The 16,549-nt window shown below is 37.2% G+C and overlaps 1 protein-coding gene across 1 annotated transcript; it reads right to left on the bottom strand.

Annotated features, from left to right (window-relative positions):
* Nucleotides 1-9,346: 9,346 nt before the first annotated feature.
* On the bottom strand, nucleotides 9,347-14,077 carry LOC145785843 (uncharacterized). The gene is made up of 5 exons (XM_082597551.1): nucleotides 13,939-14,077; nucleotides 11,908-12,090; nucleotides 11,169-11,375; nucleotides 10,458-10,569; nucleotides 9,347-10,227 (listed from the first exon to the last, which is right to left on the bottom strand). Exons 1-5 carry the CDS (start codon nucleotides 13,989-13,991, stop codon nucleotides 10,060-10,062), a joined length of 723 nt encoding a protein of 240 aa, XP_082453677.1. The 5' UTR covers nucleotides 13,992-14,077; the 3' UTR covers nucleotides 9,347-10,059.
* Nucleotides 14,078-16,549: the final 2,472 nt, after the last annotated feature.

Below are 16,549 nucleotides of genomic sequence, written 5' to 3'. Positions count from 1 at the left end.
CCACATTTCCCTGAGGTGTTTCAAGTTATGTGAAAGTATAAACAAAATAGGCCACATGTTAAGCATCAGATTCGTTTGCTTATAATCTACCTGTACGAGACAATGAACGCAAACAAAGTATAATCAAGTAAACATCTGAACAAATTAAAATCAAGAAATGCATTGGAGCAAATTTGTAAGGTTCCATGTAGCCTCGCCTATAGTTTGCAACGTGAGCAGACTATCTAGTCAACCTCTTTCACGTGTCTGCATCTGTGCAATTTTTTTTCAATAGCCTAACAAAAATTTGTAACATTTCCAATTTACAACTCAGTAGCCTACTCACGAGTTATTTTCTATGTAGTCTTGAAGTACTTGCTGACAACTTCTCTGCTGGTAAAACTAAAAACCGAACTGCATTTTCTTTAACCTCAATCCTAAACTCGTTGTATTGAATATCTAAGTTGTAATATCTTATTTTTTTAAGAACCTCACTTCTGGTCGTTTAATCGTCCAACTCCCCGAGTGCTAGGCTGCCCCGTTCCAGGTTTTAAGATCAGTACTACACATTTAATTGGAAGTTGGCTAAGCTACAAGCCAAACAAACCAACCCCAACTTCACAAGGGAAGCTTCCACATGAACAGTTTGATAGCATTTACTTTGCGCTTGCAGATGTTTTGAAAAAGTTAACTCGACAAAGTTAATAAATAACTAGCCTACCGTTATTAAAATCGACATTTAAGTCGAAAATTGCGGCCGTCTGCGCCTTCAAGTAGGTGCAGAGCCTAACAATTGTTACAACATTGAAATCTTTAACATGCGTTCGCATAAACTTTTACAGCTACTCCAAAATTATACGAGATTTGTTTGAAATGTCCTGTGTTACATACGTCACAATAAGCACGTAGCCTGGGTCGCCGCACTGCTTCATTTTGTGTGTTAAAAATATTTTGTTTTAAACATTTCGAGATGGATTGTAATTAGCGAGCTATTTCCTGTGAATGGCTACCGGCAGTAGCGTACCTAGGGGCAAGGATGCCAGACCTTGGTTTTTCCACCTAGATCTGGGTTTTTTTGACCACATCTGGGTTTTAAGTTTTTTTATTTCAAATTTAGGTAAATCTAGGTTTTTTTGGTTTTTAACTTTGTACAGAGCTTGCACGGTATTAAGGCACTGGGATCTTCGATAAATGGTCCACACTGCAACACAAAAATGATAAGGTTGCCTACTGGTAATGTTTTTTTGCATCAGCTACTGCAGTCAGTGAGGTAGCCTACAGGATGCTAAAGAAATGATCCAACTTTATGAAAATGTGGATGACTAAAAATTGGAGTAGTACAACTATTTGTGTTACTGAACATTTACTTATTGTGAATTTGAGTTATTCTTTTCAACATTATGTTCAAATGAAAAAGGCTAAGCAGGGTTTATTGCTAAGTACCAAGTTATCGTAGTTGTACACCAAGCAGTAAGCAGGCATGATGATTCTCCTCAGCCGCAGTCTACAACTCACACAGCAAAAAGTTTAGTTCAAAAGTCAAAACTAACCTTATTGGTTTTGTCTAGTCAGTTTTAGAAATTTTGGTTAAACACGCACTGAACCTTGCTAGCTAGACGCTTTACCATAAAGGTAATTTTGAACCAAAATCTTTGCTGTGAGCCCATATAGGCCTACCAAGCTCTTGTTTTTGTATATAGTTATATTACATATATATTAACTACCATACCAACATAAGCATGTATATTGTATAATTAAATCAAATATAGTTATTAATTACTATATTTGATTTAATTTGCTCTGCTTTGCTTTTTTGCTTAGCATTGAGCACTTTTTTGTAGTATTGATAGTTTTCATTGTTTTTTTTATTGTATAATTATATATATATAGGCTACGTGTTACTATTTGTAGCTTTCTGAGGCTTCTGTGTAATGATTTAAAAATGGTGCTGAAAGCGCACGCAAGTTTTTTTAACCGCTTTACTACATATTTTCTGGACCTAGGTTTTTTTTGCCTCATCTGGTTTTTTTTTAGCACACAATCTAAGTTTATTGGAAATTTGTCGCTGGCATCCTTGCCTAGGGGTATGGCAGGCATGGCTCGAGCCATGGGCGCCACATTTATAGAGGCGCAAAATTCAGTTGGTAAAAATTAAAATTTGTGACTTAGGCTACTTTTTGTTCAAAATTTAATTTGCGCCCAATACAATACAAAGAGCAAAAAGGAGTCTCTCTTTTTTACTGTAGCTATTGTTGAACAATGGAATTGTGACGTTGCAAAAGCAACATTGTGCCTCTCCTGGCTCATTTTGCGTGAAGTCAGCAACAATTGGAAGTTTAGTAAAGTCGCTGAGCAGCGATTAGTTGAAGCAGTGTTGTCCGCCTCGATAGCTCAGTGTGGTTACGCGCCCTGCTCAAGATCACGCGGCGCTGGTTCGACTCTCGGGTAGTGCTTGAATGAGCGCCGGGTAGGTGAAGTAGCGCCGGGTAGTGCTTGAATGAGCTAAGTAGTGCTTGAATGACCGCCGGTGCTACCTCCTCAATCGGCCAAGTTTGGCCGCCGGTCTCTTCTAGCCAATTATTTAATTTCGCAATAGAATGATCGTGGATCAACTGTCGAAAATATGTAGTATCAAAGAGTGACGCAAAATTAGGTCAGCGCGTCATAATCGCCGCTGTTGCATTGTGACGGAATATTTGTTATTGATGGAATATATCCATCTGCGATCACCAGCGCTGTAAGTCTTGTTTGTAATTCCCGACGTTTATTTTAACAAAGTCTTAATCCGAAGTGCTAGTTTACATCGGCTGGCAATATTGTCGTTTTTATGTCGATTCGATGTTGTCAGACATTGAATCGTTGTTAAAAAGGAGAACTGGGTTAGTTGACATCCGAGGGGAAAACATTTTTTGATCATATTTTCCAAATATTATGCTTCTTTTAGTAATGTCCTTCACATCATTGAAATAGTCATTTTATTACCTTGCCTTCATCGTCAACACATGTCGAACGTTGCTAAAAAGAATTCTAGGGGAGTGGCGAACTTCTTTAAAATCAGCCACATTGGAGACACTCGTGTGAGTGTCGTTAGATGGTCCCGCAGTAGCCTACTGGATTACAATCCCGATAAAGCAGTTATTGCGTGGTGCAGCGATTCTATTATAAGACGTCGCCCAGTCGCAGACTTCAACAACGCTAAGTGATCATTTTAGCATTGCTGCAAGTTTAATTCTATTTACTTTTGCTATCGATATTTTTATTTTGGCCTCCAAGTACGCAGATTTGGCCGCCAAGAAGGAGCTCCCGGTAGGCCACGATGGCTGCCGAAAAAAAAAACGAGTTTTAAGGCCTGTATTGTGTTGCAAAATTTTGTGCCTTAAATATTATTTCAAGCAAAAATGAAAGATTATAATTAGGCTAAAAGCGAATAGCAGAAATTGTTATAGGCCTACTGCAAAATGTGCAGTAGCTTACATGACTTTAAAAGGGCACCATTGCCTCCCTGCCCCTCCATCTGCAGAAAAATTGAGGGCAGGGGGGCCCTGATTCAGCGTCACCTAGTGAATGGAATAAATCCCCGGCAGCAATACTTCAACAATAGAAAAACTTTACTCTGCCAATCTCAGTAACCGGCCCTGCGTCAAGATCCTCTACATGCGAAACTACCAGGAATAACCTATCAAGGCTTTGTCAGTCCGAGGATAAAGATTCAAAACCAAACCAGCTTAGAAGTAGCACCAGAACTTACTTATTCATTTTTATAAGAGAAATAAAACATAGTAACTTTAGCGGGTTTAGCGTACTTTATTTTACACAAAATATAACATAATTTTGTGTAAAATAAAGTATGCTAAACCCGCTAAAGTTACTATGTTTTATTTCTCTATGGTTCAACAAAGCAAACTCTCTACCAAAGCTTTATCATTTTTATAAGAATTTAAAAATCTAATCTGCTGTATGACTTCGATTTGGCCTGACCAAAGCACTCAGTTTGTTCTAGGAAGAAATTAGCATTAAAGTATTATTGAGCCTATAAGCATGATGACATGAAATTTTGAGACCATGAATTAGATTAGGTATGATTTAGTTTTACGTGCTGTGCTGGCACTGCCTAGCACATAGCAGTCTGAAGTTTTGAGGTTCATTGACAACTTCACAAGCTGTGCTTTATGAATATACGGTACCGTACTTTTACCTAACTTCCTCAAGATATCAACGGATAAAAGAACGCAATTCGTAATAGAACACACCAATGTTGGGATTGGGAATGATTCGCTATCAGTTTCTTCAATCTTTAGTTACCATACAATCCAACCGTCACAAAACCCGCCGAGACGCCAACAAATGTCGGCGAAAAATTAAATTAATTAATATCAGTTTTTGAAAAAATCTGCCGAACTTGGGTCGTTTTATTTTTATCCACAGTTATCCGACAAAAATACCCGTAGCCTATCTATAGGTCGGTCACCGCCGGTTGCATCAACACAGCGCTCTATTGACATGAATTTTAAGTAGGCCATTACGTAAAAGGCTATAAAAACATTTTTTCCATGTAGGCCTATGTATTAATAATACATATCATAATACAGTATTATGATTATAGACCAAGCCTATTTTTTAAATTTAACTTTTATTTGCCCTTTGTAGTTTCAAATAATAATTATAAAATAATTACAATTTATAAGACACAAAGCGCAGCATTCTATCAAAATGATTAGCTCCGCAGACAGAACAAAACTTCCACGACGAAACAACCTCACGTGACTGCCTTTGAACATAATAAAACGGCAATAACACATTTATTTTTTTTGTGATTTGTTCATAAAAGACTTGTATGCAATTTTTAACATAGATTGTTAAAAAGGGCGCACATTTAAACTTTGCCATGGGCGCCATTTTGCATAGGTACGCCACTGGCTACCAGATAGGCCTACCATATTTTCATCACCTAAAAAGAGGACACGTTTTGCCAGCGGGTAAAATACAAGTAGAATGTTACGTATGAAGAATTTTTAAACATCTTTTTAGATACCGTAAACCGGGGCTACTTTGAACGCCAGGGTAACTTTGAACATTTTTTTTTATTTTGTTTGTTCATTGTAGCCTATGTTTACCTAAAAACGTATCTTCGCTTATTTTATTTTTCTGTTTAGCAGTCAATTTGTAAATAGTGTATGGTAAACTATTTATGGAAACCCTTTCTGTTCGAAAAAAAAGAAGATTGCTGCTTTGAGACTAGTTTGCTTTCAACCTCGATTTTGAGGGAAATAATCAGTTTTGGCAAGGTAAGAATACGTCACTGTGTGTCTGAGTGGTTTTAACGCTTTTGGCCAAGACCTTTTTATCAATTGAAGGGTAAGTCATAAGCAAGTTATATCAATATGCACATCGAGTTTTTTTGTAGTAGTTTTGAAAAGCTTGAGTCATATGCTAGATGGGGTTACTTTGAACAGTATTCTGGGGTTACTTTGAACGTCAAAAGTGGATTTCGAAAATGCGGTATTCATCCTTTCGATCCGCAAAAAGTGTTGGAACGGCTTCCAGACTATGATTTGAATGAAAATGGCGATGCCAGTACCGGTACCGACACAGCTCGCAGAGTGTCAGATGCAGTTCTTGGAGTGCTCAGAATGATGTGGATGAGGACAGACCAAAGAAGAGAAGAAAGAAGATCAATGCCATTCCAGGGAAAAGCATCACATGTGATGAGATAGCAGAAGCAGGTGAGCACCAGAGCACATACCGGTAACCATTCTTTTATTTCTAGAATCCTCTGTTTTGTTAGTTTTATTGCAAAGGTTAAATAACTTAATTTTATGTAGCCTACCAGTACTGGTATTGGTGTCTAATATATTTCTGCTATGAAAGCACATCATTAACTTCATTCGATTTCATTGCACTGCTGTTCTGGATAAATATTTTTGCAGGCACATCTAAAAGTGCAACTGCAGTTACCGGTACGGACGGTGAAGATGAATCGGAAGGCGATGAGTCGTATGAGGACGAAAGCATAGAAGATGGTGCTTCAGAGGATGATACGGTTTCTGATGGTGATATTGAAGAAAATGAAGCAGAAGAATCTAACAAAAAATATATTGCAATTGGAGAGTACATAATTGTTGAATACGAAGAGCAATAGTTTCCCGGTAAAGTGACAAGTGTTGAGAGCGAAGGAGCGGTGGTATCGACATTGACAAAGTGCAATCGAAATGGATGGAGATGGCCCCAAACCGAAGATGAGATGCTCTATGAGTGGGATGATATTGTCAAAGTACAGCCCAAAGCCATTCCTCTGAATAACAGAAATATTCTTCGATTTCCTGACTTCGAATACATGTGGGGAAAGTAGTTGCAAAACCTACGTTAATATGAACTGTTTTGAACCATATTCCTTGTCTTCCTGTAGCATAATAATTGCTATTGCCAATTCGTGTACCAGTTTGTGTAAATATGTTCTCTTCAGTGAAATATGTTGTTTATTGTCAATATACTACGGTACCGATATCAAAAAGGCTTTTTAAAAACTTTCAATGTGTTTAAAGTAACCTCATATACAACCAAGTTTGAACAAACGTAAACAATTCACGTCTGTTCAAAGTAACCCCGATCACGGGGTTACTTTGAACACCAACAATTTTCTAAAAAAAAGCGGTTAAGATAGAGATTAAAACTGAATGTTGTTTGTGCTATTTAGAGACCTAGTTGGTCCCCCTAACATATTGCAATTTAGTGCGGATAGGTTAAGAAACCGCTGATGCACTTCATTTTGAAGTCAAAAAGCGTTCAATGTAGCCCCGGTTTACGGTAATTATAGGCGTATGCAGCAAAACTTACAGCAAAAAAAACAAAACAGACACAAAAACCCAGACAAGTTTGTTTTTCGCAAGCCGATTTGTGGGACAAAATAAAAGTGTGATGTAATAATGTGATAAATCAGGTAATATCTGCAGGTAGCCATGCCTTAACTTGTTTGAGAAAAAAAGGATCAGCTTTAACGAAATCATAAAATTACTTGCATGAAATATAATTGAAGTTGTATACAGCTGTTAATGAGATGCTAAGGACAGACTCAACTAAAAGGCTGTTACCTTCCTTGTAATATTGTGACAGCATCAAAGTCATTCTACATTTGCACCCACATAAGTTGTAAGCATCTACGCCACAATTTATTTTAAAAATAAATATTTTTGAAATATTTATGTTATGCACAGTGCATATTTTTTCGATTTGCTTCACTTGACAAATTAGTCAAACTATTAAGTTGGTAGCCTAATCAGCAACGTCTACAAGCGCTGAATCAATACAAAATAGATCTGGGTAAAACAATAATTTATTGCAAAAGTGTGAGAAGCTTAAAATGTAAATATGTGAAACTCTTTTGCAAGTTTTTGCGTTTTTTAATGTTTTATTTCTTTGTGATGTAGCCTAGTCCTTTTTCTTTTGTCCCAATTTTTCATTTTCACAAATTTGTTGATCAGATCTCCTCAACTGAGGAAATTTCCTTACATGTGGATTTGCAGTTCCACAGCACTCATCGCTGACCACTATTTGACTATTTAAGTCTTAAGACAATCGCAAAGCAATGTAGTATGTTTCAATGAACGTCTAAGATTGTTTAGAACAGCAGATCAAATACAGTAGTGGGCTACGTCAATGTTTTTTTTCAAAATCTATAAATCAACATGTTGCATTGATACAGAAACGGTTGGAAATTGCGAAAAAGTCACATAACAATGAAATCCTGTTGAAAATATGAGCAAGAAAACTGAAAATGTTAAAAATATGGACATTTGAGATTTTTGGGTGTCCTCGGAGGACAATTCATTTTTCTTCAAAAAAGAGGACATATGGTAGCCCTACCTATCAGTTCCTTTTTACATTGTAGTAACAGAATGTAGTACACCAAATGTGTGGCCTATCGTGGTCATTTCAATTCGTTTATTATCAGGTCACATGTTCTGTAGATCAGACTTTATTTTTTCAGACACTCACGTAGCAGGCTACCAGCTAAACACTTTTGTAAAACAGTGCTAGCAGCTGCAATGTGTTGCGCCATTCGCCAGTTCGATAATTTTTTGAACACACTTTCTTTTCTATCGTAGCCTAGTTGGAAGGGCCACTGCTCACATGTGATAAGATAACTCAATTAAACGTAAATGTGAGAAGAACTGTTAAAGCAAATGATTGTTGGGCATCAGATTTGCGTTGAAATAGCGTAGGATTATAGCCTGAAATTGTTTTCATTTTACTTTTCAATAACTTCATACCTTGGCAACTTTTATGTATGCGAAGTAAAAACAATATGAATCCACTTTGATAAAAAAAAAACACATTAAATTGTAGATTCAACATCAGGAAGCAACAGGATGAAGCGACTTACTTGCTTGCGCAGACTTTTTGCGCAGTTTGATTGAAAACCCCCGAGCACTTTTTCAATGCTTGATTTTAACCATTTTGACAATTTGAAAGTCACCTCTTTATTTTACCAAAATTGTATTATAATGTTTGATTTCTGATACAATTTTCAATATGAAAATTTCAGAACTCCAAATTTTTGTTGCCAACGACCTTGATAAATCCCATTGTCCATCTCGTTAGCTCAGCGGTTACGCGCCCGGCTCAAGATCAAGTGGCGCTGGTTCGACTCTCGGGGTGTGCGCTTGAGCAACGCATCTCAGGACTGCTCTCCATTCAGCGGCACCTAGTGAATGAAATAATTCCTTGGCAATAACAATCGGGAAATTTCACTCCGTCAATCCCGGTAACCGGCCCTGCGTCAAGAGTATGTACAAGTATGCGAAACTACCAGGAATAACCTACCAAGGCTTTGTCAGCCCGAGGATACAGATTCAAAATCAAACCAACCAGTTGCGATATCAGTTTATTGTTGGTTGCTGTAGAAACATCCTCTTGTGGGATGTGCCTTGCAATTTGCATCCTTTCAAAGCCCAGGAACAACAGACACCAACGTTCCTAGTTAAATTGTCGATGGATTCCAAGATACATCTCGAGCTAACCACACCGACCAGGAAGGCATTGTTTGCATCATAATGACACCGCTCTTAACATCTTGACCGCCACCTACCGGTCTACAAGTATAGAACTGCTGTCGATACATTTTTGCCAAAACGTATCCATCTCACAAACCTGGAAACGCTGAATCACTGGCAGAGACAATTTGAAAAAGGTAAAGACAAAGAATCAGCAACCTCTCAAACACATAGTTCCACACGCAGTTAAAGTTACATGACTCTGCAACTCTTTCTTATAACAAGAATAGAAACTGCCTACATGGAAATTACCAGCTGCAGACAGAGGCCAACTGTTTCAAACTTTCTCACCAGTGCTGTGCAGTGAAATTACTGAGTTGCAGTTTGAGTAACTTTGTTCTTCGGGTGAGGCGGTTGGTTTCTTGGACGATCGAAACGCAGCAGATAGAACAACAACAACATATACAAATGCTGCATGGACAACTAACCAATCACGTATTAAACCTTTCAAGGTTTTTCCACCTTTTGACGTGCTGGTATATCGATTTGTAGCTAGTAGGCGGTCCATTGTCCTTTTCGTTCCAGACTTGCTAATATCGAAAAATAAAATGATATAAAAACAGTTTCAGTTTTGATCGTTGAACGTTGAAGAAGCGTAATTTTAACCGCTAATGCAAATAAGAAGTTTTTAAAAAAAATTCGTGACAAGAAACGATGAAAATATGTTGAAAAAGAAAAAAATTACAGAACTTTGTCATTAAGCTTGAAAATAATCATCCAACTTTCAGTCAGTCAGTGCTCCCTACATGACCAGCGAGCCACCCAGTCCTTGGGTGAGAAAGTCATCCTATGGCGGGTAAGTCATCGCCGAAAGAAAAACGTCATTTGGTTTTTCTCACCGGCAAAACTTTATCACTTTGTTCATAAGGAAGCTGAACGCCAGAGTACAACGTTTGCTCGTTTAGTGCTGAACCAATCCGGCATGCCTGTGGCGACTTTGAACCGCTGACGCATGCGCAGTCACTGAGGTTAAGAAGCTCAAGCCATAGAATGAACAAACGTGCAGCAGCAAAACGATGTGACGTCATGTTCACGCCTCATCGAGATTGATGTCATCGCCTAACGTCACCATGAGGTCAGTCAAGGCAGCATCCTCGATCCAATCCACCTTAGACGCGTGGATGAGTCCCTGGAAAACTTCCTTGCGGAGTTTCAAATCCTTCAACGATTTGTTGAGAGACTCCACCAAGTTTCTCGTCTGCAACATCAAACAGGGCAATGATGAAAAACTTTTAGAGTAACTCAGAAATGAATTTTTTTAGAAAATCATGAAAATTGCTTTTCAAGAAACTTTCGTGATTTTTCGAAAGAGAAAACTTTCAGCGAAGCCATCAACACGTGGTGACGAAGCTTCTACTTTAGAAAGGATACAAACAAAATGCAGAAATATAGCAAACATATTCACAAAATGATTTTACACATATTCACCTTGTCATGCTTCTCCTCAGCTTTAGCGCGCTGCATTGTGACGTCACACTCGCTCTCAGCGTTCTGCACAAGGATGGCTACGTCCCTGCTCTTCCATTCGATGTCCTGGAGTCTGGGAATAAGAGTCACAGGTGGAATTACAAAACAATAGACGAGTAAATGAAATCCTGCCGTTTAGAAGGGAGACCTTATGAGAACGAAACAGGGAGGCAAAAAATTAATCAACTCTCGATAGCGCGCCATGATTGGACGCAATTGTCTTGTACTTTGCAAAGCAACTCTCCAATCGATGTGAATCGTAGACAAGTTGACTGTCGACAGAACGAACGATGGTGGCCGATATACCTCGCTTTGGTGAGAGGTGATCAACCCAAACAACAAATCAATGCAAAAGACGACTAATTTGTTGTTTGGAAACGTTTTTCAATGAACAAGTCGAGAATAAGAACAATCTAGAGAGCATTCAGTAGGATTGACGTTTCAATGCGCAAAGATGATTTCTTTCGTTTTTTATTTTGTAATTAGATTGACCAGAGGTTCCAATCATGTTGCTTTTAAGATCAAAATAGCTGTTACATATTTATTTTCACAGCAAATCATCAAATACAGAACAAAAATTATCTTTCACAAATATAATTTAAATTCAAATAATGAACAACAAACGTGACATGTTCATGTCACAAAAATACGTTTAAATACATTTGTGTTTACCTTAGTTTAGCATCCTCATACTGGGCTTGAAGTTGTGATAGAATCTTCAACTGGCTTGAAACATCCCCATTAACCTCACCAAGGTTTTCAAGCTTAGTTGTAATCTGGCTGTCAATCATAGCATTGTAGTCCGTGGTGATGTCATCTGGATCCGCATCAAACCGCTTCAGGTGGATGGATTTAATCGCTTCTTGACCAAACAGTAACCTGTGACAAAATAAGGTGATTTGATGAATTACATGCTTGATAAGATCATATGTTCAAAGATAGCATCAGAAAGAAAAGTGAGATAATTTAAGTTTATTATGTTTACAGTTTTAAAAATTAATTTTAAACTCATCACTCAGTCATGAATGAGTCACTCAAGAAGAATTAATTGAAACGAAATCAAGACATAAAAGTTCATATCATTGTCAAAACAAAACAGCTCATTTTTGTATTTATAATAGGCCCTAGGAACCGACCCCTGTTTAAAAAAACAAAATTGAAGGTTAATAAAAAATGATGGAAACGTGTCATTCACAACAAAATGTTTTAAGAAACTTGCTGATTGACAAACTAGGCCAAACTTTTATAGGCTACAAAAAATTAAATCCATCACTCCACACAACCTAATAGAACTAAGAGAATAGGCTAAACAGCACATGGGAGCTTTTGGAGTGTGGGTTTTTCACTGATTCCTTTTAAAATTATTATAAAGTTGCAAACACAAAAAATACCAAAAAAGTTGGGCACTTACATTTTCCCTATTCTTTCTCTGTTAGCATTATCATTTTGTGCAATGATAAGCGCTTGCTTAGCAGCATCGACCTTGTTGGTGAGTTCGGCATCTGTTGATTCCTTGAACGTTTGTTTATCTTTACTAAACAACAAACTCTGACACTCCAGAACCTGAAGCTTCTTTTGCAATGACTGACGAAGGCTGAAAGATAGCAATGTTGCAAAAAAAGCTCGACAAATACCTTAGAGGTTTGATAATAATTAATAACTAGTAACCATAACAGAAGCAATAAGATACGGACAAAAAAACTATCAGATAGACAACAAAACAATTACATAGACAAGTTAAATAGACAATTACATTGTCTGTGGTTAAAAAATCACCTCTCTACCAAAATTGTATAAAACAATTACAATAACACAAACAATACTTCCATAGGCTATTCCATACCGGTAATTATTCAAAGACATCAATTATTTAAGCAGCTTATATATATGATTTATAAAAATGATTTGATCCTGTTTTGGTTAATAAACTATCAACGGTCAAAATGCGTTACAAACAACCGGCACCTTGACACCATCATTAGCTAAATAATAATTGATCTATGTTGGGCACAAAAAGTACATAAATGTGAAAAGAATGAAGCCAAAATGGTAAGGGTGTGTAACAATAAAGCATTGAAAAAAGTTACAGGATGATGCTCTATCCGTTAGAACAAATGGACCAAAACATAGATATGGTGGAAGGATGCAATCAGCAAAAATGTTCTTGAAATGAAAGCAGTTGATGAAGAAATAATTCAGTTCAGTTTGTTTTTATTTCTGATCATTACAATAAAAACAATATACAGTAGAATTCGCCTATAGTGACACCTGAAGGGACCGCGGAAAAAGTGTCACCATAACCGAAATGTCACAATAGCCGAAATTCTTCTCAACTGTTGCGTGTGCAAACGGGAGTTTGCAACAGGTGTCACTATAGGCGAAGTGTCACTATAGCCAAAGTCACTATAGGCGAATTCTACTGTATGACAAACATAGCAGAGGTCTAGAAAAAGGTAGAAGCGACAAAGCAATTAAATGATTAGATAAGTTAAGCATCATATCTATAGATGCAGTATGGTGCCAGATATGGTGCCAGATCCAGCAGTAACTATTTTGTTTCAAGGGTGCGTACTGAATTAGGTAAAAGGCAGATGTTAATAAGGGGTCCTAAAGTGTGGCATGAGGTCCCAGGTGATCTCAAAGGTCTTTCTCCAACTTCTTTTAAAAGAAACTTTAAACACTACCTTCTTGATTTAAACGCCACTGTTGAATAATAACTGTTTTGTCTATATAATTACATTATTCTATTTGCTCATCTCTTTGGTATACGTTGCTTTTTATCTTTTTTACTGATTAAAATTGTCGATTGATATCTCTTAAACTCCACTCACAATTAATTCATTCAGTAGCACGGTAAACCTGCTTAGTTTGTTGTTTGTTAGCTTTTTTTTTTTTTTCTCTTTTGCATAATGAAAACATGTGTATCTGTATCACCAAATGCTTGATTTTCTTTTTTTGTATGTGTGTTTGTGTATTTACTGTATATATGTTATTTAGGCCTACATCACCAAGCTTGAGGTGGCTGCTGACTAGATGACCGTTTGGTCTTTTCGCAGTCTCCTCGTCATATGACACACAACCGATTATTATTGTATTATATACTTTGTATTCTTTTCATGTTTGTGTTTGTGACAAATAAATAAATGAACTGAACTGATATCAAATTCTTGTCTACTAAATTAACAAAACAAAAAAAACACAATAGACATTGTGAGCAAAACCTATACACAATGGTGGTGGAAGCTGACTTGATGACCTCATAAGGTCTTTCGCTTCCTTCCTCTCTCACTTCTATGTAATGTACCAGTGTATTTGTCGTGATAAATTGAAAATAAATAAACCAGTGATTGATTGACACATGAAACTAGCCTATATAGAACTAGAAGGTGGAAATATTGATGGCACCATAAATAGAGCCACTTTCTCACACATACTAGCCCACCTTGATAATTCAAGAAGAGCAGATACAGAGTCTGCTATTTCCTCCTCATCCATAATGCCACCAAACCTAAATTCTCATGGTTCAAGAAAAAAACAAAATTTAGCTTTTTACATTTGCTGTATTGCTCTTAAAAGAGCAGCCTACTAATATAAAGATGAAAAAAAAGAAAACTTAAACCAAAAATAACAGGTAGAGCTTTTAACTTTCAACATTTATTGAAAACATAAAAAGGAAAATAGTAAAAAGTGCACATGCATTTATTTATTCAAGACTTTTGGAGATCAGGACTGTTTTCAAGCCCATCTCATTTCTGCAAACTCAACTTTATTTCTCCAAGACTCCAATGACAAAACATAATCTTCAAATTTCTTTATCTGGCAGCCCTGGTCATGGTCAATGCATAACAAATAGGTCCGCGCTGCAATCAACCGTAGCAGATGGTCCCTCATCGAGTCTCATACAACTCAGCAGTTGTGGTTTGTAAACTCGGCACATTACAGTTGAGCAAGTGACAACTAAGCGAGCAATATTTCAGCAATTAAAGTTGGCAAATGATGAAACTGAGCAAGTAACAACTGAACAGGACGATACTTGGCATGTAGTTTGGTTGGAAATTCATTTGAAAAAACTCGAAAGAAACTTCATCCTTCTCCGATACCGAAGTCACCCGCACGCCATTAAGCCTCATATCATCTTTGTAACATATAACCTACCATGTTTTTAACTAACAAATTTAAATTTATGAGAACATTTTGCAGAAACCTATGAGAACTAAAATTTAAAAATGAACTTCAACTGCGAAAATTCAAAACCTAAATTCTGCTCTCACGAAATCTAGATCACGCTTCTCCAAAATGACACTCTCAAGGAATGTGGCTCACCACATTCGTATCGTATTTCTGAAGCGATATAACTGTGTGTATCCGGTTTCGCTTTCATAACTCTCACGATAGGCTATTAGGCTACTGATAAAAAGGCCCTAGCCTACCGGTATATTATGAAATAAGCGGGAAATTGAAAAATGCACACACCCAGAGACAGGATTTCAAAGAGAATAGCTGACCGAACGACTTTAGAACAAGAAGGTAAAATTTACGACCGGAGAATATCGCTTTTCTGAAACCGGTCGATAAACTAAATTGGTTAGAGACAGAATATGTAGGCTACTTTTCAATTTCCCGAATAAGAACTTGTAACTTTGATTAATAATAAATAGCCTATAGGCCTATTTCTACATTTAACTTGTTTAATTTTTGTAGGTAGCCTAGCCTAATCATACCCCTAGACCAGTGGTTCTCAACCTTTTTTCTTTCGTGGCCCATCTTTGTTTGCATAAAAGTTCTGTGGCCCATTCAGTTTTTATGTAAGAAAAAAATTACAAAAAGGTTTATAAACCAAAAGCAGCGGAACATTGCCTTTGGAATGTTGCTGGAATCCTCTTATTGAATCTAGGCGCTGCAGCTTCACACTATCTTCTTTTCGTTCAAAAAATTCACATCTTCATCCGTGTAGCCTAATTTGGATGAACTTTTTCCAGGTGAAGTTTCAATTTTTATGGCCTCAATGAATGATGACTAAGAACTTTACAACATAATACACATTGTCCTTTTTATTCTCTGTTTTCAAAAATTGATGTAGGCTACATACTGAATGTAATTTTCATCAAACTTAAAGCTTCAAGTAGGCTATTGTCAATTCCTTCCCAAAATAATCCACAAAATAAAATGCTGCACTTACTAAAAAGCGGTTCTGCAGAAGTTCAACAAAGTTACTGGTCACAGCGGTAAACCATAATCTCTTCGTGGGAAAATTGTAACATAAAGTTCCCGGATCCGTTTGTCTGCATATAGTGACCGAAGAAACACACACTTGAAACGTTTATTCAATAAGTGTATTCCTGTAAAATTAGCCCGCGGCTATCGAAATGGAGATGCAATGCCTACACCTCAAAACTGTCACTACGATACAGATTACTTGGATAAAAGACGGAGAATTTGTCCAGTTAGCAAGCACCAAATAAACCAGTTAAATGTGCGACCGACTTCCAACAAACAACTTCGAGAATGAATCAGAAAAATTTGTGATAACTCAAAGGCACGAGAGCAGTTCGTGACGCAATATTTCATGTCCAAACAGGTCTCAAACTGAAACAGGTTTAAACCGGTTTCAACAGGATTGACACGAGTCTTACGCACGATGGTGCAATTTTGGCTCATGTTTTAGGAATTTCCATGACGTAATATTCAGTAGACCCGAACGGTTTCTACATGACGTTTGACCAGGCGAACAACCGTCTGGAACATAGCGACCCCTAGTTATGACAGTCTGACATGGCATAACTAAAAAAGAATTGACGACAATTGTGAGCCAATGAATAAAAACACATGATACACAAATTGTTTGAATCACTCACGTTTAAGTTAATACGCAAATACAAAGGACATGCAAAGAATGAACAGCAATAAGAATAAACACGACGATACATGAAATTGGTACCATAGGTAGTAGGTACACGCAAAAAATGATGCTATATACAATGATTGCGATAATAACCGACTGTTCTGGGCTCAGACAAGTGTCGGCCACCGCAGACAAAACCAGGCTCAAACCC

Source organism: Aplidium turbinatum, chromosome 16 (assembly GCF_918807975.1).
Source record: "Aplidium turbinatum chromosome 16, kaAplTurb1.1, whole genome shotgun sequence".
NCBI classification, from domain to species: Eukaryota; Metazoa; Chordata; class Ascidiacea; order Aplousobranchia; family Polyclinidae; genus Aplidium; species Aplidium turbinatum.
The sequence above is the reverse complement of the archived record's forward strand: the minus strand, read 5'-3'. Positions and strand labels throughout refer to the sequence as shown.

Coding starts and splice junctions, on each gene's coding strand:
- LOC145785843 (XM_082597551.1), bottom strand. CDS start 13,991: ATGGATGAGGAGGAAATAGCAGACTCTGTATCTGCTCTTCTTGAATTA. Junction 11,376..11,907: donor AGAGAAAGAATAGGGAAAAT/GTAAGTGCCCAA, acceptor ATTTTGTCACAG/GTTACTGTTTGGTCAAGAAG. Junction 10,570..11,168: donor TATGAGGATGCTAAACTAAG/GTAAACACAAAT, acceptor TCTTATTCCCAG/ACTCCAGGACATCGAATGGA.